We start from the raw sequence: 21562 nt of genomic DNA, 5'->3' as shown, positions 1-21562 counted from the left end.
ACCTCTTTCTACCAAAGCACTAATTGTAAATGAAATGATTAAAGATCATAGTTAGGATGTGCTCTGTTTGACTGAAACCTGGCTTAAACCGAATGAATATATTCATTTAAATTAATCTACTCCCACAGGTTATTGTTGTAAGTCTCATCTGAAGGGTCAAGGAGGAGGTGTTGCTACAATTTACAGTGAAGTTTTTTGTTACTCAGAAGATAGGATGTAAGTTTAAGTCTTTTGAACTAATAATGCTTAATGTGACACCATCATCATCTTTTGCCCTTGCTACAGTATGTAGATCACCCGGGCTGTACTCTGGGTTCCTTAGTGAATAGGCAACTATCAGATCTAGTATTTAATGTAGATAGAGCTTTAATTATTGGTGACTTTAACATTCACATAGATAATAAAAATGACACATTGGGATTAGCATTTATCATTATTCTCAACTCTCTTGCAGTCAAGAAAATGTGACCAACTCATTGCCATAATCATATGCTAGATTTGATTCATTATATGGAGTTGATGTTGATACTATAGAAGTTCTACCGCAGAGCGATGATATCTCAGATCATTACCATTAGGTAGAACTATTCTTTGACCAATAAAAATAGCTTCAATATTAATCTTCCAGAATAGTCTCACAAACTCAGTAAGACAAAAGGTCTAGAAGAACTTGATGTAATAACAGAAAATATAAATACATTCTTCTCTAGCACTCTTGATATTGGTAAATCCATGGTACAATGGTCACACTCATGCTCTCAAGAGAGAAGCTCAGAAAATGGAGCATAATTTGAAGAATACAAAATTAGAGGTATTTTGCAGTGCATGGACAGATTGTGTCTGTAGCTACAGGTAGGCTCTAAAAGCTGCCAGGTAGCATATTTTAGCAAACTCATAGAAAATAACCACAACAATCCTAGGTGTTTATTCAAAACTGTGACTATGGGGCAGTGGTGGCTCAGTGGTTGAGGCTCAGGGTTACTGACCAGAAGGTTGGGGGTTCAAGCCCCAGCACCACCAAGATGCCACTGTTGGGCCCTTGAGCAAGGCACTTAACTCCAGGTTGCTCCGGGGGGATTGTCCCTGTAATAAGTCCACTGTAAGTTGCTTTGGATAAAAGCGCCTGCCAAATGCATAAATGTAAATGTGACTAAATTGGTTAGGAATAAAGCATTGACTGAACAAGATATTCTGTTACAGCACAATAGTAATGACAATGAATTTCTTTACTGATAAAACTGAAATAATCAGAAAAAAATTTGGAACTACATAACAGTGTCTCAGTTTTCCTCACGAGCAACTTCAACCCTTCACTGTCATAGGTCATGAAGAACTAACAAAACTTATCAAAAAATCAAAAGCGACAACATGTATGTTAGATCCAATACCAACAATAAAAGAGGTATTCCTTGTAATCTCAGAACCTCTTAATATTATTAACTCCTCGTTATCCTTTGGACATGTCCCAAGAATCTTTAAAATGGCACTTATTAAGAAGCCACATCTTGATCCTGGAGAATTGACTTATTGCAGACCGATTTCAAATCTACCATTTATGTAGAAAATATTAGAAAATGTAGTGTCCTCCCAACTATGTTCATTTCAACAGAGAAATTGTATATATGAGCAATTTCATTCAGGATTTAGGCCCCATCACAGTACAGAGACTGCACTTATCAGAGTTACAAACGACTTGTTCTTATCATCTGATCATGGCTACATTTCTCTTCTTGTGCTTTTAGATCTTAGTGCTGCCTTCAACATGATAGATCATGGCATTCTCTTGAATAGGCTGGAGGATTATGTTTGCATTAGCATGGTTTAAGTCCTATTTATCAGACCGCTAACACTTTGTATGTGTAAACGAGGAATTGTCAAATCAAACAAAAGTTAAGAATGGAGTGCCACAGGGATCAGTATTAGGGCCTCTGCTTTTATCCTTATATATGCTTCCCCTGGGAGATATTATCAGGAATCATGGAATAAGTTTCCACTGTTATGCTGACGATACCCAACTTTATATTCTTCTAAACCCAACAAAAATTCACAATTCTCCAAATTTGCGGGGAGTCAAGTGGCGCCATAAGAGGTTCAGACATGTGAACGGAGAGCTCTGCGCACTATGCTAGTTTTAATACTTGTTGTGTCATAATCTGGTTTCATAACTGTTCTATGAAGACAATATGGCAAATAATTCAAAATCCTTGTGCTTTGGAGACATTAAAAGACACTTACGTGCTCAATCTGAAGCCCCTGAACAACAGGCCTAAAGCCTGGGACTCAATTTGGACAGTGCGTTGAAAGAGATTCAGCATCAACTATCGAACATGTCTGCAATTTTGGCGAAGGATCTTGCTGCAATACGTCAATCGATCACTTTAATGGAGACGAAATTCACTGAGTTGGTTACAAGAGTGGGAGACATCGAGAAATGGATTGATTATCTGGAGACATCTGAGAGATAATTGGCTGTTAATCCACTAGCGACCAAGGCGGACTTTGGGAACAGTTGGAGGACCTTGAGAATCGTAATCAATTCCTAGACAAGCTTTTCTGCTCGACATAACAGGCCATAATCTGGAAATCAAGTGTGCTCACAGAGTTCAGGCTCAGAGATCTGCTGAGGGAGACAAGCCCAGATAAATTCTGGCCAAATTTCTGAGATCATCTGATAAAGATCTTGTGTTACGCGAGGTGAGGAGTAAAGGAAGGCTTTCTTGGAAGAACCACTGGATTTTCTGAATTCAACAAGAGAGAAACGTGATCGATTCAAGGAATGCAAGAAACTCTTACATCAATGGAAGGTCACTTTTGAACTGATGTTCCTGGCCAAATTAAGAATAGATACTAAGAATGGCTGCAAAATATTTACATGCACACAGCAAGCAATGTCCTTTATAAAGTCAGTGGAGTGAGTAAGTCATTGTGTGATGCTCTCGATGCAGCCGAGTGAACCTGACTCACTGAACATTCTCTTGACTGTCTGAGGAAACTGGGACGCCAGTTGGCCATGTCATACGCGGGGTTAATGTGCATGTTTTCTTTTTGATTTTTCCGTTTGTTTGGTTCAGGGGGAGGTTCGGGGTTTGATTTTGGCACTAATGTTGGAATGTGGTTTTTATAATTTTATTTTTGACAATCTATTTTTACTGAAATGTCAAATGTTAGTATGAGTGGATTGTCTCTCTCCATGTAGAATGTGAATGGGTTGGGGCACCCCATAAAAAGAAGGAAGATTATTTATTTTCTTAAACGTAAGAAATATGATATAGTGCTTCTTCAAGAAACGCATCTTTCTCCACAGGAAGCTGAAAAATTTGGGGATGATATGGGGTGGACATGTTTTTTTTAGTGCTGGCTCAAGTAAGAGCAGGGGAGTCATTACATTGATAAGTAAACATCTACAATTAAAATGTCTCAAACAGATTAAAGATAAATCAGGAGTCATTATTGTTTTAGCAGAAATTCTGGGGCAAAGGTTGATTTTGGCTAATAATTACGCACCTAACATTGATGATCAGGGCTTTTTTTATAGATCTTGATGTGTTGCAAACCGCTGACACCCCTCATGATATAATATGAGGTGGAGACTTTAATCTTTTGATGAACTCAGTCCTTGATCTTAGTGAAGCAAAAATGTGTAAGTCCCCAAGAGCATCATTGATGCTTCACAGGATGTGTAAAAATCTTGTTCTTACAGATATTTAGAGACTTTTGAACCTATCTAGTAGGGACTATACATTTTTTTCATCAGTCCATAAGATTTATTTTAGATTTAGATTAGGTTTTTGTTTATACCTAAGCTCCTCATTTCATCTGTTGTAGATTGCTCAATTGGAAACATCATAGTCTCAGATCACACCCTGGTGAGTTAAGAGGTGTTGCCACATACAGAGAAAAATAAATCATATTGTAACACTGTTGAAGGATGGGCAAGGAGGAGGCGAGAACCGGCTTGTCAACATAAATTATATTTTAATGAGAAACTCAAAAACACATAAACAAACACACATGACGGACATGTCCGTAATTCTCTCTCTCTCTCGAACAATCGTCACCGGCCGCCTTTATCCCTCGCGCGCCTCATCAGGCTGATTGGGGACCGGGGCGCGCGATATTCCGACCGGCCCCGCCCCCCTCCGCTCCACACATATAGTTGTTGATAATGTATCCCTTTTGCAAAATCCTGAATTCCAACAAATGTTAAAGGGGACCTACTATGCAAAATTCACTTTTACATGGTGTTTGTACATAAATGTGAGTCAGCATTGTGTACACAAACATCCTACAATGTTAAAGGTCCACCCACTCCTCTCCTTCATTGTCTCTGATTGTATTCACGGAGACAAGAGCTATGCCGTTATTTTACATTTTTTAAACCGAAAACGCTTACTGTCAGTTACCATTGTCTCTGATTGTATTCACGGAGACCAGAGCTATGTTGTTGTTTTTAGCTTACTGTATAATTCATAGCCGCACCTTTTGTATGCACAATACAGTAAGTTGACTGCTTTTTTAAAACTATGTATGTTTTCTGTGAACATAAGGGAGTTGTACTAAAAGTGGAATGTTTACTCGCAAAGGCCAGCATATCTGCACAACATATCAGTACCACGAGGAATGTTGGTTGCCAGACTGATTCTCTACAGCTGTGTAGTGTCAATTAACCATTCAGAAATGTCCTGGTTCATTCTCACAGTTGTGACTTCTGCCGGAGTCTCTCCTTCATCAGTGTCCGACTCTGGTTCATACATCTATGGCTGAACTCTGGTATTTATGCTGTCAGTCATATTGGTTCTGATTTGTGGCAGTGACCTGATCATTCTCCACTGACCACATTATATTGATGAAACGCCTAATGTTATCATAAGAGCTACGGCCCTGAATAAACCCCACCTGATCTATATGTATAAGAGATGTCATAACTTTACTTAATCAGTTAGCTAGAAGTTTTGACAATATTTTAACATCTAGCTGGCTCAGGGAAATTGGTTGGTAACTCTTACACTCACTTGTATCTTTGTCCTTTTTAAGTATGAGACTGATCCGGGCATTTGTCATGACTGTTTTTTGTTTAGTTTACCATTGTTCTGTCAGATTGATTAAATTATGTCAGAATTCTCATTTTAGGGTGTACTTAAATCTATGTGAATTTTGTTATCAAAGTATTGACACAGTTGCGTAATTTCTTGGGAAAAATATAAACATATTTGTCTGTCTTCAATTTACAAATTGGTTCTCTGTTCATTCCCTTTCATAGGTCTAATCACATCCAGTCCCAGATTATTTCTTATACTCTCCAGTGTGAATTCAGTCCTGTTGTTTTGAGCTGATATTCATATACACATAGCCTTGGGATTTGCAGGCACAGTTTTGCTCTTTTGCTCTGTTGCAAGCTCTTATTCATTCACATTTCCAAGGTTGGAAGTGGAAAGTCTTGTCGTACTGGCTCGGTTACAGAGACCTGTGGAGTTTAAAAACTGAGTTCATAATTCATCATGAATTCACTGTCTCTATTTTTATTTAATTTGGACAACAAGCCAATTTTAAAGAGATAGTTGACCCCAAAAAAGTGAGTTTTTTTCCTTTAGTGACCTTGTTGACTCTAGTTATCCCACACGTATTGCTACTCGACATTTCATTTCAGCACTAGATTTCCTATACAACATATATTATGTCAGCACATTCATCTGTAATTTTCGTTAAGTTGCAGCACATGGATTTTCGAAGTTATGGGTGACGAAAAAGAGTTATATCCTTAGGAAGAGCTGATTTTATAGCATAAACAGCTGTAGCTGTATCTCTTGGCTGCTTTGTGGTCATAAGTTTGGACAGATCTTAAACTAAGTAAGCCATGTTGCATAAAATGGCTACAAAGCCTTGAGGTCATCATTTTAACTCTGTTTCCTTTTCCAGTTTGATCACAAAGCACTATTTTCTCTTAAAATATTTGTTCACTATTACATTAAGCAAGCACTTGCAATTTGAAGAAGAATTTGTATTTACATTTATTAATTTAGCAGATGTTTTTATCCAATATGACTTTCAAATAAGTAAAAGCATAAACCATTTATTATAAAGGAGCAAACAATATTGGCAGTGCGGCAATGCAGAATTTCTAGAGCAGTCTCTACAGTCAAATTATTAAATATTTAGTCTAGACACTGAAAAAGACTTAATTTTGCTGCTGCAGGTTTTATTGATGGGTCATTTCTGTTTAATGTCTGAGAAGAAAACTAACTGTAAATCTATCCCTATAACCCATTTAGAAATTATAGCTTTCAAAAAGACATTGTTAATCATGGTAATGTTTATAGATGATCGTTTAGTGTCAATAAGTAATATTTAGAATGTAGATGTTTTTTTGATAGGACCATGCCTCAGTTTGTGGAAAAATAACTTTTCTGTCCTTTAGGTCTGTGCTTAAGATGGACACCTATATTTTCTATGTTTACATCTATACATTTGGCAGATGATTTTCATTTTTTGGCGCGTCACGTCAAAAGCAATTATAACCATTATACCATTAAAAACCATTATAATCAATGATGTTGTCTACACTGGAAGCATCCATTGTGGCACTTCCTTAATGCAGACAATAAAAGGGTTTCGTGATGCGACACACCTGGCCCCTAATCAGGCTAATCAGGGATAAAGGCCAACTGGAGGCTGCAGTGCAGAGAGAGAGAGAGAGAGAGAGAGAGAGAGATTTACAGGCAGCTGTCCAACACATTTGTGTGTTTGTCATTTTGTTTACGTTCTTCATTAAAACTATTATTTATATTGTCAAGCCGGTTCTCGCCTCCTCCTTTCCCATAACCCCATTACACTGGTGACAAAATCCAGGAAGGAAATGGATGCGCCGTAGTGGAGTCCTCGCCGCTATCATCCACCCCAAAGAGCCCGGCCGCCTGAAAGCAGAGGAACGGCCGCCAACCGCGAGGTTTCCCTTAACCCCTCCTTTCCCTTAACCCCTTTACAATGTAGTTAGCTACTTTTTGTAAGTAACTTGTATTGTACTTTACTTTTTTATGAGAGCCATTTGACTGTAGTTTAGCTACAGTACTTTAAGTTATGAAGAATAGCTTATTACTTGGGAAATTACAGTTTCAATGTAGCTTCCCTAACACTTTCATCCAGGGCTTCAGATTGCGACTAAAATGGTCTGAAATGCGACCAAAAATGAATGATTGTGACAATCATTTATAATCTAGTAGCCATTGGCAACAGTCAGGTACTTGTGTGTACGTTCATATGCGGTTTCATCAGATATCTTGTGCGTTATTGAATAGATCTTTAGAGCACTTTTCACCCTTTCTGTTAATGACATGAGCTTGCTGGCTGCATGCAACAACAAGCACAGCACGAACCATGAGATCCGAATCATGAACAAATTACTCTTTTGAATTGGAATTGAAGTGCTTTTACAATTTGAAATTTGAAATTTCAGAACTTCTTAAACTACTTCAAAGAGTTCTCATCAAATAATCCTCCACGTGCAGCAATGACAGCTTTGCAGGTCCTTCGCATTCTAGCTGTCAGTTTGTCCAGACACTCAGGTGACATTTCACCCCACGCTTACAGTAGCACTTGCCATGGATGTGTCTGTCTTGCTGGGCACTTCACACGTACCTTACTTTCTAGCTGATCCCACAAAAGCTTGATGGAGTTAAGCTCCATAACACTCAATTATCTGATGTCCAATATCTGTTTCTTTGCCCATTCTAACCTTTTCTTTTTTTATTTCTGTTTCAAAAGTGGCTTTTTCTTTGCCATTCTTCCCATAAGGCCTGCACCCCTGAGTCTACATGAAACGTCTCGGTAACTGTTGTAACCTCTGTTCCCTGATGGAGTGAACGAGACATTGTGTCGATGTAGTGACACTAGGGGTCGCTCTTGAGAGCCCAGAAACACCTCAATCTTTCAGAAAAGGCCAATGGGAATTGGTGAGTGGAATTTGCATGCCACTCCCCCGGACATACGGGTATAAAAGGAGAAGGACTGCACGTAAACTCCCCCAACACCCCAAAAGACATCATGTAGTTCCCCACATCCCTGAGGGAGGAAGTGACTTAACTAGCATGGGAGCAGGCTGTGCTAGTCACAGCCTTTTCTCTCTATGTTTTCTCTCCACAGAGTATTAGATTTCATCACAGGGGGTTACCGGAGTAATCGGCACCTGTGGAGCACCTATCCCAGTACAGGGCATATTAGTACCTGTAGAGTGTCTGGCTGCGAACTCCTCTGCTGAATTCGCGATCGCCCTGGATGAACACAGGATGAAACCAGCTCAACCCAGAGATTGTAAAACCTCTCAAAGGTATTGGGTGTTGCCCAGCCCGCTGCTCTGTAAATGTCTGCTAGAGAGGTGCCATTGGCCAGTGCCCACGAGGATGCCACACTCCTTGTAGAGTGTACTCGAACCCACAAGGGGGCAGACACGGCCTGGGTCTGGTAGGCCAATGCGGTGGTGTCCACGATCCAGTGGGCAAGCCTCTGTTTGGAGACAGCGTTGCCTTTCCGCTGTCCACCAAAGCAGACAAAGAGCTGCTCAGAGCGTCTAAAGCTCTGCGTGCGATCCAAGTAGATGCACAAAGCATGCACCTGACACAGCAACGATAAGGCTGGTCTGCCTCCTTCTGGGGCAGCGCTTGCAGGTTCACCACCTGATCCCTAAAAAGGGTCAAAATCAAATCAAAATCAAATCACTTTATTGTCACACTACCATGTACACATGTGCAACAGTAGGTGAAAGTTTTGTGTGCAGTTCCGAGCAACATAGTAGTCATGACAGTGACGAGACATATACCAATTACAATAAACAACATATTTACACAACACAATTTACAAATCAAATGTACACATACTTACACAACACAACAATAATATACAATGTACAGTAAACAATACACACAATATAGAATACACATACAATACAAATAAAAAATAGAGGATATAAAATATATATATATACAGTAGCTGTATTGTGGAGAATATAATTATGACAGTCCAGTGTGAGATATAAGATTAATAAAGTGCAGTGCTGATTATCGATCATGAGAGATCAAGTATTCAAAAGTCTGATTGCTTGGGGGAAGAAGCTGTCATGTAGTCGGCTGGTGCGGGTCCTGGTTCTGCGATACCGCCTGCCTGATGGTAGCAGTGAGAGCAGCCCATGACACGGGTGGCTGGAGTCTCTGATGATCCTCCAGTCTTTTTTCACTCACCGCCTGTTATATATGTCCTGGAGGGAGGGAAGCTCACCTCCGATGATGTGTCGGGCAGACCCTTTGCAGGGCTTTGCGGTTGTGGGCTGTGCTATTGCCGTATCAGGCGGTGATGCAGCCAGTCAGGATGCTCTCTACAGTACTGGTGTAGAACTGTGTTAGGATGTGGTGGTTCATTCCAACTTCCTTCCTTCTTGCCATCTCAAGAAGAAGAGGCGCTGGTGAGCCTTCTTCACAACGGCCTCAGTGTGGACGGACCATGTGAGTTCCTCAGTAATGCTGACTCTCTCCACCGGTGCTCCATTAATGGTGATGGGGCTATGTTCTCTGTCTTTCTTCCTGAAGTCCACTACAAGCTCCTTGGTTTTACTGACGTTGAGGGAGAGGTTGTGCTCCTGACACCAGCGTGTCAGAGTGTGCAGCTCCTCTTTGTAGGCTGTTTCATCATTGTCAGTGATCAGACCTACCACCGTCGTATCATCAGCAAACTTAATGATGGCATTGGAGCTATGTGTTGCCACACAGTCATGTGTGTACAGGGAATACAGGAGTGGGCTGAGAACACAGCCCTGCGGGGCTCCAGTGTTCAGGGTCAGTGATGAGGAGATGTTGCTGCCCATTCTAACCACCTGACGTCTGCCTGACAGGAAGTCCTGGATCCAGCTGCACAGCGAGCTGTTTAAGCCCAGAGCCCAGAGTTTCACATCAAGCTTGGAGGGCACTATGGTGTTGAATGGGTCGTGGGAACCTTGGGCACATAGCCCGGTCAGGGTTTCTGGAACACGTAAGAGTCTTCCGGACCGAACTCCAGGCACATTTCGCTGACAAGATAATGCTTGCAGTTCCCCGACCCTCTTGATGGAAGTGAGCACGGTCAGGAGGGAAGTCTCTAATGATCAGGTCGTGCTTACCAAGGGACTTACCTTCAACTGCATCGTGGTGCGCTGCTATAGCAGCTACGTAAACCTTCAGGGTGGAGGGAAACAGCTGCCACTCCAGCTTCTCCTGCAGGAAGGAAAGCACTGACCCGCCTGCACATCTCTGGGTTGTCATCGCTACGGGAAGAACACCACTTAACGAACACATGCCACTTCAGGGAATATACAGCTGCCTTGTAGAAGGAATCCTGGCCTGAGTGATCATGCTTACCACTGCGGGCGGTAGACCAGGGACCAGACGTGGAGGTTTCAGAGGTCTGGGCATGGGTGCCAGATGGTGCCCCATCCCTGATAAAGAAGGTTCTTCCTTAGGGGAATTTGCCAGGGAGATACTGTCGCAAGGAGCGTGAGGTCAGAGAACCAAGTCTGGGTGGGCCAATATGGTGCCACAATGGTGACTTGTTTCTTGTCCTCCCTGACCTTGCATATTGCTGTGGATGACTCTGTAAGGATGAGTGCAGGGCATTTTGTAGTTGCAAGTGTGGATGTGTAGGCACCCAGCTGTATATGATCATAAAAGCAGGGCTGTAACTTGATTAAAGATCAAAGGTAGTGGGGATTTAGGCCATGTGTTTGGTTTGATTTGAAAAGTGCAAGCCAAACATGACTTACAAACGTCAGTTTTCAACACATCAACTAAGTCTCAAGCTTGTATCAATGGTAGAATAAGACTGTGAGCCCAGCAGGATGGCATATTTTCCTGGTTGTATAACTCTTGTGGCTTTGGGCAGCGGTGGTGACATGGTGGTGGCAGTGTCAATTTTCTTTGTCTCTGATCTGAGCTTTTCTTTCTGAAGGTCCACAATGCCACACATTTTTGGAGACACCCCTCTACATACTGACATCAACACTGATTCTGGCAGACTGCTTTTAGATCTGCTAATGCAGGATTATCAGCACAAATCCACATTGCATTGTATTTTTTAATGCTAAAGTTCAGACCAATCCAGATACAATTACGTCAAGACTTTATTTATTTATCAATCTATCTCAAATGAAATTACATATACTGTATGTTTATGTTCTTCCTTTCTTTACTTTTTAACTTTTATATACATTTCTAGCATCTCAGCAGTTACTTTATCCCTTAACATTTTCCACTTTATATGTATACATTTAGGTTATTAACTGACATAGTTTGTATATCAAATATTGTTTGGTAGTGATCTGGCACTCAAAACCCAGATTTTTTGGGTCACTACAAACAGTCTTACCAAATGCTTTATCATCTCATAAGGCTATTCAACCATATTAAATAATCCCCTTTAGATCTAAAACACTCAAGCAAACATGTCTACAAGTTGAGCGTCCATTTGTTCTTCAGCTTCCTTTCTGATGTCTTGATTTATGTTCCTTCTTTTGCATTCAGCCAGTGTGCACACTGCAGTAAATCAGGTCACGAAACTTCTGTAAGAAAAAAGTTAAGATTTTATTTAAAGATCTAATTCTCATTCCAACTCTATTATCTATCATTGAATATATATTCATAAATAAACATTCATACACTGGTGGCCAAAAGTTTGGAATAATGTACGAAAGGAAATTAATACTTTCATTCACCAAAGTGGATGTAAAAAAACAGCACCATCACTATTTGAAAAAGTCATTTTTGATCAAATCTAGAGAGGCCCCATTTCCAGCAGTCATCACTCCAACAACATATCCTTTTTTTTATTTTTTTTATTTGGCATGCCCATTTCTCAATGCGCTCTAGGTCCTCATGGTGGCATAGTGACTTGCCTCAATCTGGGTGGTGGAGGACGAATCTCAGTTGCCTCCATGTCTGAGACCATCAATCTGTGCATCTTATCACGTGGCTCACGTGTCCTTAGCTGACAGCTTCATTGAATTCTACCTGCTCAACACCAGTTTCAACAGAAAAGAGACAACTCAGGTGTGCAGGCCTTGTAGGAAGAATTGCATAGAAAAAAGCCACTTTTGAAACAGAAAAGAAAAAAAATGGTTTAGAGGTGACAAAGAAACACCGACATTGGACAACAGATAATTGGAAAAGAGTGTTATGGATCTTAAACCCATTGAGCTTTTGTGGGATCAGTTAGACTGTAAGGTGCGTGAGAAGTGCCCGACAAGACAGACACATCCATGGCAAGTGCTACAGGAAGAGAGGGGTGAAATGTCACCTGAGTATCTGGACAAACTGACAGCTAGAATGGCAAGGATTTGCAAAGCTGTCATTGATGCATGTGGAGGATTATTTGACGAGATCTCTATGAAGTAGTTTAATAAGTTCTGAAAAATAAATTTTCTCTCCCCATTTTCTCCCCAATTTGGAATGCCCAATTCTCAATGCGCTCTAATTCCTCGTGGTGGCGTAGTGACTCGCCTCAATCCGGGTGGCTGAGGAAAAATCTCAGTTGCCTCAGCGTCGATGACCCTCAACCCACGCATTTTATCGTGTGGCTTGTTGAGCATGTTACAGTGGAGACAGCACGTGTGGAGTCTTCACGCTATTCTCCGCAGCATCCACACACAACTCACCATGCACCCCACCGAGAGCGAACCACATTATAATGATCATGCGGAAGTTACCCCATGTGACTCTATCCTCCCTAGCAACCAGGCCAATTTGGTTGCTTAGGAGACCTGGCTGGAGTCACTCAGCATGACCTGGATTTGAACTTGCAACTCCAGGGGTGGTAGGCAGCGTCTTTTCTCGCTAAGCTACCCAGGCACCCAATTTTTCACGCTAACTATACATTGTGATCAGTTGAATGCCACATTTCTCATATGAAATATGATTTTTACCTGACCTTACAAAAGATCAGCCGTATGCTAAATTCATTTTGCCTTTCAAATGTCATTAAAATGACTTTCAAATGATTTATATGTGTCCGTAAAGGCAGGTATGTGACTTTTACTTTTCAAATGGCTGCCATGGCAATTTCATTTCACTCTGTAAAACCTGACTGGACACAATCTTGTTATTCAGAGTCTATAACCCTCCAGGCACCATCTGGCGGTTTGTTCCTTCTCCCATTAGGACTGTGTGTTAGAACACAATTATGAGACTTTGCTTCTCATTTATAACTGTCAAAAGCTAGAATGAAAATGAGTAAAAATCGCTGACCTGATGGGTGTTGGATGGATTCCAGTAAACAAACCCCTAATTAAATGGGGTTTCATAACTAAATGGCTAATTCTCTTCAGGAGACTGTAATTCAAAATGCAGAATATAAAAGTTCAGAACATTTTAATTGGCAAATATAAATAAATGAAAACCATCTACTCGTATGCTCCATCAATAGGGCAGCAGATGTGTTGTTGTTGTTGTTGTTGTTGTTGTTGTTGTTGTTGTTGTTGTTGTTGTTGTGAAATGTAATGTTTCTGTTTTGTCTGTAGTTTTGCGATAAACTTTAAAAAATTGCCTGAACTATGCCACTGATTACTTCAAATGGCACTTAAGTATGCACTTTAGGAATTAATGACTACAAACATGCACTTAAGTTCAAGACCTCATACTTGTGTAATGTCACCAACAGTATACATTTAAAATGAAATTGTTATTCACACTGAAAAAGGATGTTTATTTGTTTTGTTTTTCATTCACAGCTGTTGACTGGAACACTAGATGGAAAACTGGCTTTGTTTCATCCGTCCGAATCCTCTCTTCTGCTTTAAGTATGGGATCTATATATCCCCAAAGGCCTTGTCCCGAGTCCACCGGTGCTGCACATTCTGCCTAATGAAAGTCTTACCTCAGTCAATTTGAGATTATATTGCGGGCGTGCCATCTCTGTGGGACCTACATCATAGATGGGATGTGTTATTTCATCATTTCCGCCACCATTGACAACCTACAGATGTGAAAACCCACTCATGCCCTGAACTGTCGAGCCAAAGACGCACCCTGAGAGAAAAGTCCATGTGATCTTTACATTACAACATGCTCACATGCTCTGAAACACTCACGAGTATGCAGCATTATAAAGAAGTTCATTTGTCTGAACTAATCTGATATACAAAATGTTGAAAATCCATTTGGGGGTAATATACATGTTTACACTTTTCATTTGAGATATCATTTTATATGTACATTGTGGATGAGCTTGTGAGTCCACATCTAAAATGGTTCATTTACGAGACTATGCTGTCACTTTTTATTTGTGTAGAATAAAACAGCCCACTTTGTAGCAACAAGTGTGGGGCTACTTATTGACTGAAATAAATACTTACAGTGCTTACAAGGCACTGTTTTAGGTAAGCTTACAAGTTTTAGGTAAGCTTAAGTTATAGGCTTTAGTACCACTGAAATGCTGAATCAAAGCCATTTTGACAGTGTAAGTGAGATAGAAGAATGTTTAATGATGGGTGGTGTCCACTACAACAGTTGGCAGTTTTCTGCATCAATAACTTCTGTGAGATCATTCTGTTCTCTGCCCATTTGTCAACTAAACTTTACAGACATTTGCAATTAGAAAACAACACCAGTTTATATTGATTTTCCTCACAGTTAATGTTAAACATTTAATATATAACTTTATGTAAATAATATCATATGTACGCATTGAAGCGCCAATATATGCAACATATCCCAATGTCTCATTGATTCTTGTATACTTCCATCTAAGTACCTCTGAGTCACCCTGCACATGGAAGGTGAAACTTGTTCACTAGAAGACAGTCTTCTGCCATTAAATATTGTTTGAATAAAGGGGAAAAATTAAATGTTCCTCTTCTGCATTGCCCTATTTACTTTTAAAGTCCACAATCTTGTATTTAGAGACATAAGAGACACATCAGAGTGTTACTATGTTAATAGTAAAGAAATATGGCAAGTATATATATATATATATATATTATAAATGTGAATGGAAACAATTCATCAGCTTTTTTTCATTATCATGAGTGATTTTAGGATCACTACTCAGGAGCTGAGACAGTTTTCTAGTGGTTTTATATTTTGGATCTTTATTTTCTGAATTAAAAATAATAATAATACAAATTATAAAATCATACCTTTTTCTTTTAAAGGAACATTCAATACAAGTTAAGCTTAATTGACAGCATTAGTGGTATAACATTGATTACCACAAAATTATTTTTCTTTAACAAAAGCACAAATTTGGGTTACAGTGAGGCACTTACAATGAAAGTGAATGAGGGCCAATCTGTAAATGTTAAAATATTGTTTCAAAAGTATATCCATACGACATAAACAATATGCATGCTAACGTGATTTTAGTGTGATAAAAACCTTTTTCTGTGTAAATTTATAGGCAATTTTCAACTTCTTTGCTATGACAATGTAATGTCAACAAACCTCAAAACTGCTGTAATGATGATGATTTAAACAACTTTATAGCTCAAATAATACATGATTTTTAACATTAGAATTAATGTAAGTGCTTTTATAAAATTACAAGCTTCACATGTCTACCTTTTAATCCTCCAAATATTTGCCCCATTTACTTTTATTGAAAGTGCCTCACTGTAACCTCGATTTTTGCTTCTTCTTTTTTTTAAGAAAAGATGAGATGAGTCTAAATATTTTTGTATTAATCAACATTATACCACAAATGCTGTCGATTGAGCTTAACTTGTATTGAACTCTGAATATTCCTTTAATTAATTTTAACTGCATTTCTTCAGACAGTATACCTTGAATGCACTGTGAGTAGCAATAGTTAAAATCATCTGTCAAATGTACCAAAAAGAGAGGTCATGCAAAGGATCTTTCATCACTCTGGTGCAGGACGTAATTCATTTATTTTAGGTGTTGTTGATGGGGGAGAGTGTTAAGCGATCTATCAAAGGAGATGTACGCACATTAATGAAGAGAGAAAGACAGATTTATATGTGGGTTTGAAGATGCGTGACTTTCCCAAAGGTTTATTTGTTATTTTTTTTATTTAATTAATTTTTTTACCAAAAGTTTTTTTTTTTTCATGTGTGAGACGTGAAAACTGCCAGATCCTCATTCACTACATCAGCCACAGGAAGAGTTCCCAGAGTTCAAGGCTTTCACAAGCAGTACATTAAGAAAATCACTTATGATATAATTCATATTGTACATATGGCGCACTAAACTGTTTGGTCAGTCAGTGTATGCGGAAGGCAGCTGTGGGATGATTCTCATAATTGAAGTCATTTGATTGCATGACCTCTGCCACAAAATATTTTTAAGACTCTCTCCTTATGATTTTCACCACCAACAATATACTGCTTGTCAATTCTAACAAGGTCCAATTTTGTTACTTTAGCTTTATACTTCGTGCAATGCTTTGGAGAGAGCTCTGAGTACTGTCTCAGCTCTCTGAAGTCTAAATGGTGAGTTGCATTGATTAAATGATCACCAGACTGCCAAACTGAACACTAGATCAGCCGTTTTGCTTGCTTTCAGTGCAGACAGTAACTGACACTGAAATTAAGAACAGATGGGAGCAGATGGGGAAAATGACATAGGGGAAGTCCGAATAAAGACATGACCACAGAGAGCCTTTGTCTATTTGTGTGTGTTTATGTAAGTGTTAATGACACATACTGTAGACCACCAGGCAGAAAAGTGGAATTTAAAGAGGTTACCTGAGGTCCACTGATCATTTTTATAAAAAATGCTTTTTTATTACCATTTCCATCACCCAATCTCTACAATTAACCTTTACCTTTAAAGGGATAGTTCACCCAAAAATAAACACAACAATTATTTTGAAGAATATCTCAGGTCTCTAGGTCCTCACAATGGAACTCCAAAAATAACACAAAGCCTGCATAAAAGTAATCCATACGGCTCCAGTGGTTAAAGCCATATTTTCTGAAGAGATATGATAGGTGAGTGAGAAACAGGTCAATATTTCAGTCTTATTTTCCTATAAATCTTTACCTTTGACCAGCCCCGACGAGTAGGTGGCAATCTACATGAAAAATGCTAATTGCCAAAAGAATAAAAGAAGAAGAATGTGAAGTGAAAGTGGAGATTTATTGTTAAAAAGACTGAAATATTGATCTGTGTCTCACTCACACCTATCATATCGCTTCAGAAGATATGGATTTAACCACTGGAGTCATATGGATTATTTTTATGCTGACTTTATGTGATTTATGAAGATTCAAAGTTCTTGCCACCATTTACTTACATTGTATGTACCTACAGAGCTCAGATTATTCATCAGATTATTTCTCTGCATGTGAAATGAGAAACAATGTTTACTTACAGGTTACAAGCTTGCTATCCGGTCCAGCTGGTGCTGCCCCATCCTACAATAATAGCCTCAAGAAGAACAGGTATAACCAGTGTCCATAGTAACTTTTTCCACACTTTACAATTAAAATTAAAATTTTGCATTATTCTTATATATATATATATATATATATATATATATATATATATATATATATATATACATACACTGGCAGCCAAAAGTTTGGAATAATGTACAGATTTTGCTGTTTTGGAAGGAGATAGGTACTTTAATTCACCAAAGTGGCATTCAACTGACCACAAAGTATAGTCAGGACATTACTGATGTAAAAAACAGCACCATCACTATATTAATTATTAGAATATTGAACAGTCATTTTTTTTATCAAATCTAGACAGGTCACATTTACAGCAGTAATCATGCTAAATTGCTAATTTTGTATTAGAAAATCACTTGCCATTATATCAAACACAGCTTTAAGCTATTTGGTTAATTAAATGAAGCTTAACATTGTCTTTGAGTTTGTTTTTGAGTTGCCACAGTATGCAATAGACTGGCATGTCTTAAGGTAAATATTAGGTCAAAAATATTTAAAAAAAGGGAGTCACGTGATGCCATGCGTGGATCGGATGTGTGAACGGCGAGCTCTGTGCTCTTTGCAAGTTTTAATACCTTTTATGACATAAACCAGTGAGATTCGATACACTCTGTTCCATAACTGTTCTAGGAGGACAATATGTCTAAGAATTCAATATCCTTGGGCTCTGGAAACATTAAAAGACACTTACGTGATTAGGCTGACACTCCTGAGAAGGCCGCGGACCAGGGAGTCAATTTGGTCGGAGAGTTACGGGATATGCGGTGAGAGATGTTGAACATGTCAGCAATGCTGACGAAGGTCATTGCTGACTTGGAGGATCTTGCAGTTATACATCAATTGATCACTGCCATGGAGGCGAAATTTACTGATATGATCACGAGAGTGGGGGATGTCGAGAAAGGGATTGATTATCTGGAGTCATCAGAAAGGGAATTATCTGCTCATCCACTAGTGACCAAAGTGGATTTGGAGCATGTCTGGAAGAAGTTGGAGGGCATGGGAAACCGTAGCCGGTGGAATAACGTCCATATCGTTTGAGTCCCAGAGGGAGCAGAGGGACAGAATATGGTGGAATTCTTGGACGGGCTCTTTCGGAGTCTGCTTGACATAGCAGGCCATAAGCTGGAAATTGAGCAAGCTCATAGGGTTTCGGCTCTGCAATCCGCTGAGGGAGACAGGTCTCGATCCATTCTGGTTAAATATCTGAGATCATCCAATAAAGATCTTGTGTTACGCAAAGTAGTAAACAAAGACTTTCTTGGAAGAACCACAGCATTTTCTGGTTCCCCGACTTTGCGAACTCGACAAGAGAGAAACGTGATTGATTCAAGGAATCAACCTCCATAAAGCAGCAGATACTCCGGGAGTGGGTAAGGTCATGAGGCATCAGTGTATTACTTCCTGCTAATTCAGAGTCTGGGGGAAGGAGCTTTTTCTTCTATCAAGAGATTATGGGAGAAAGATTTAAACTTGGTATTGGAGGAGGGAGTGTGGGCTAGGATTCTAAAAAAGTTTTAGTCGGCATCTAGAGATGCAAGGGTGAGCCTTATGCAATTCAAGATTTTACATCGATTCTATTGGACCCCCTCTAGATTGTATAGGCTTGGTCTTAAAGACACACCCACCTGCTGGTGATGCCAATTAGAAGATGGAGACACAACCCATGTTTTTTGTTGGTGTGATAAGATTGAAGAATTTTGGTTGAAGGTTCAGAGTTTTATATGTGACGTATTTGGCACTCAAATTTCATTGCTCTCCAGACTTCGGTCATCAATATAGGGAAAAAACACCATACATGGTCCATACCAGTATCATGATAGCCAGACAAGTTGTTTTAAAGGGAAGGAAGTCGGCCGGAGCGCACCCATTTCAGGAGTGGTCCTCAGTGATTGGGAGGGTGGCAGCCAGCGTGACGGGTTGGGAAGTGAAAGCCAGACATCCAAGCTCCGTGCTAGGGGCACCAAGGGGACGATTATTTTTGACGTACCCGGCGGGGCGGAGCAGGTAGTATGGCGTCGGGAGGCGCGGACGCATCCCGAGGCTCTAGTGCTGAGAAAAGACTCTAAGCACCTACCTTGCTCCGCATTCCCGGCATGGGGCAGGTTCGTGATTGAGGAGGAGGTCCTGTAGCGGCATACTCTGGACTCGTCCGAACCGGCCGGCCAGGGAACAGTCGTGGGGCTGGGGGCAGAGGGTCCGCATCCAGCGTGCTGGGACTGTTGAGGTGTGGCGGCAGAGTGCCGTGAGAACAGCAGTAGCGGGCCAGGTGACCCAGAGAAAAGAGCCTCAAGCATCTCGACCAAGTTCAGCCACAGATGACGTTCCTGGACCACGAGAGTGGCCATCGCCTGCCCGAGTGTCTGCGCTGTGACCTTCGTGGCTCTAATGGCGAGGTCAGTCGCTGAGCGCAGTTCCTGCAACACATCGGGATCAGGGCTACCCCCGTGCAGATCTGTAAGTGCCTTGGCCTGGTGGATTTACAGGAGAGCCATGACATTCAGGGCAGAAGCGGCATGTCCAGTAGCGCTGTAGGCTTTGGCCGTCAGTGACGATGTTGTCCTACAGGCCTTGGAGGGGAGTACATGGTGACCCCACCAGGTGGTAGGGTTTTCGGGGCATAGGTGAAGCGCAACAGCCCTATTCACCTGATGAATCGCCGTGTACCTGTGGGCCGCTCCGCTGTCGAGGGCAGCGAGAGCGGATGAGCAAATGGCTTTGAGCCCAGGGGAGTCCTCAGCATCAGACTCCGCCCTCTCCGATGCAGCGGCGAGCTCATCCACCTCAAGCTCTAGAGGATAGGCAGACTGGCCGATGTTGCCTTGAGCATGGATGGGAGTCAACGAGCGTGCCGGGGGGCGGGTGGTCCGAGGGGGCGTGCCCAGTGGAGCTGCACCCGCTGCCATCCCCAGATCGCCTCCATCACCATCCTCAATCCCGTGGGAAGAAGGAGCAATGCGGGGGGCGGCTGGAGTGGCGTGCTTTTGATTGAAAGCAAGCCGCGACCGCAACGTTGCCATGGTCATGTTCTCGCAGTGAGAACATGAACCATCCACAAACGCTGCCTCGGTGTGATCGCAACCCAGACACACGAGACAACGCCTGTGGCCCTCTGAAGCGGAGAGCACTCTACAGCATCCAGAAACTACGCAGGGGTGGAAGGGCATCTTTATAAATACACGTCCTGAAAAGGACGTTCAACGCCAGCTGCGTATTTGCTCTTTTAGAGGAAATAACTATTTTATAACTCGTGCAGAGAAGGAGAAAAGCCGCTGTAATGCGCCGACAAATCTAACTGGCAAGCGTCAGAGGAAAACAGGAACAGGTGTGTAACTCGCAGCTGACTGCAACACGACCATCGGCTCCGAAGAAGATTTCTGAATGAACTTGACGTATTTGCCCGCTTTTATACCCGTATGTCCGGGGCGGGGTATGCAAATACTGTCTACCTAATTCCATTTTCATAGATCAGAGGCATATTCGGGCGCTCAAGAGAGACCCCTAGTGTCACTCCTTCGACAAAACTTATAGCTTATAAATAGGGGAACAGCTTATAAATCATACTAAATCATGTTTTTGAAAATGTAAAAATGCTGAAAGTTTTCTGTGAGGGTTAGGTTTAGGGGTAGGGTTAGGGGATAGAATATACATTTGTACAGTAAAAAAAATCATTATGTCTATGGAAAGTCCCCATAAAACATGGAAACCCGACATAAAAAATGTTAATCACAAAAATAAATAGGTTTTAATCCAAGCATTGCACTACTTATATAGGTTTAAAAATGTAAAATTATTTCAGAAATGAATACATTCACCTTGCACATGCCTTATCGTTCAGCCGTAGAGACATTTTTAAAGTGGGCTAGGGAAACTGTTCCTAGACCAGCAGATAAGCCGGGCATTATCCCTGAGTGACAATGGGATATCTCTTTCAATCCCTACAGTAGCTATATTTATTGATATCCTACACATCATGCCCATTTCCAGGGCTTTGCCTCCCCCAGCCTTACACATGCTTCGCCTTAGGAAAAAACAAATGCGTGATGCGTGAGTTTTCTTTGGTAGATGTTTTTACATCTTCATTTGCTAACGTTACATCAGCAAGGATCAGTCTATCATTCTTTCAGTTTGATTTAAACA

General features: G+C 40.7%; 1 protein-coding gene across 1 annotated transcript in view; it reads left to right on the top strand.

The window, feature by feature from the left end:
* The window catches only part of wdr27 (WD repeat domain 27), a 61188-nt gene extending 46564 nt beyond the window's left edge, over nt 1–14624 (top strand). Inside the window, 1 exon segment of the mRNA XM_052090312.1 lies at nt 13736–14624. Coding sequence (XP_051946272.1) covers nt 13736–13804 — 69 coding nt within the window. The 3' untranslated portion in view covers nt 13805–14624.
* The last annotated feature ends 6938 nt before the right edge of the window (nt 14625–21562 follow it).

Source organism: Xyrauchen texanus, chromosome 24 (assembly GCF_025860055.1).
Source record: "Xyrauchen texanus isolate HMW12.3.18 chromosome 24, RBS_HiC_50CHRs, whole genome shotgun sequence".
NCBI classification, from domain to species: Eukaryota; Metazoa; Chordata; class Actinopteri; order Cypriniformes; family Catostomidae; genus Xyrauchen; species Xyrauchen texanus.
This window is presented reverse-complemented; position numbering and strand designations above follow the sequence as displayed.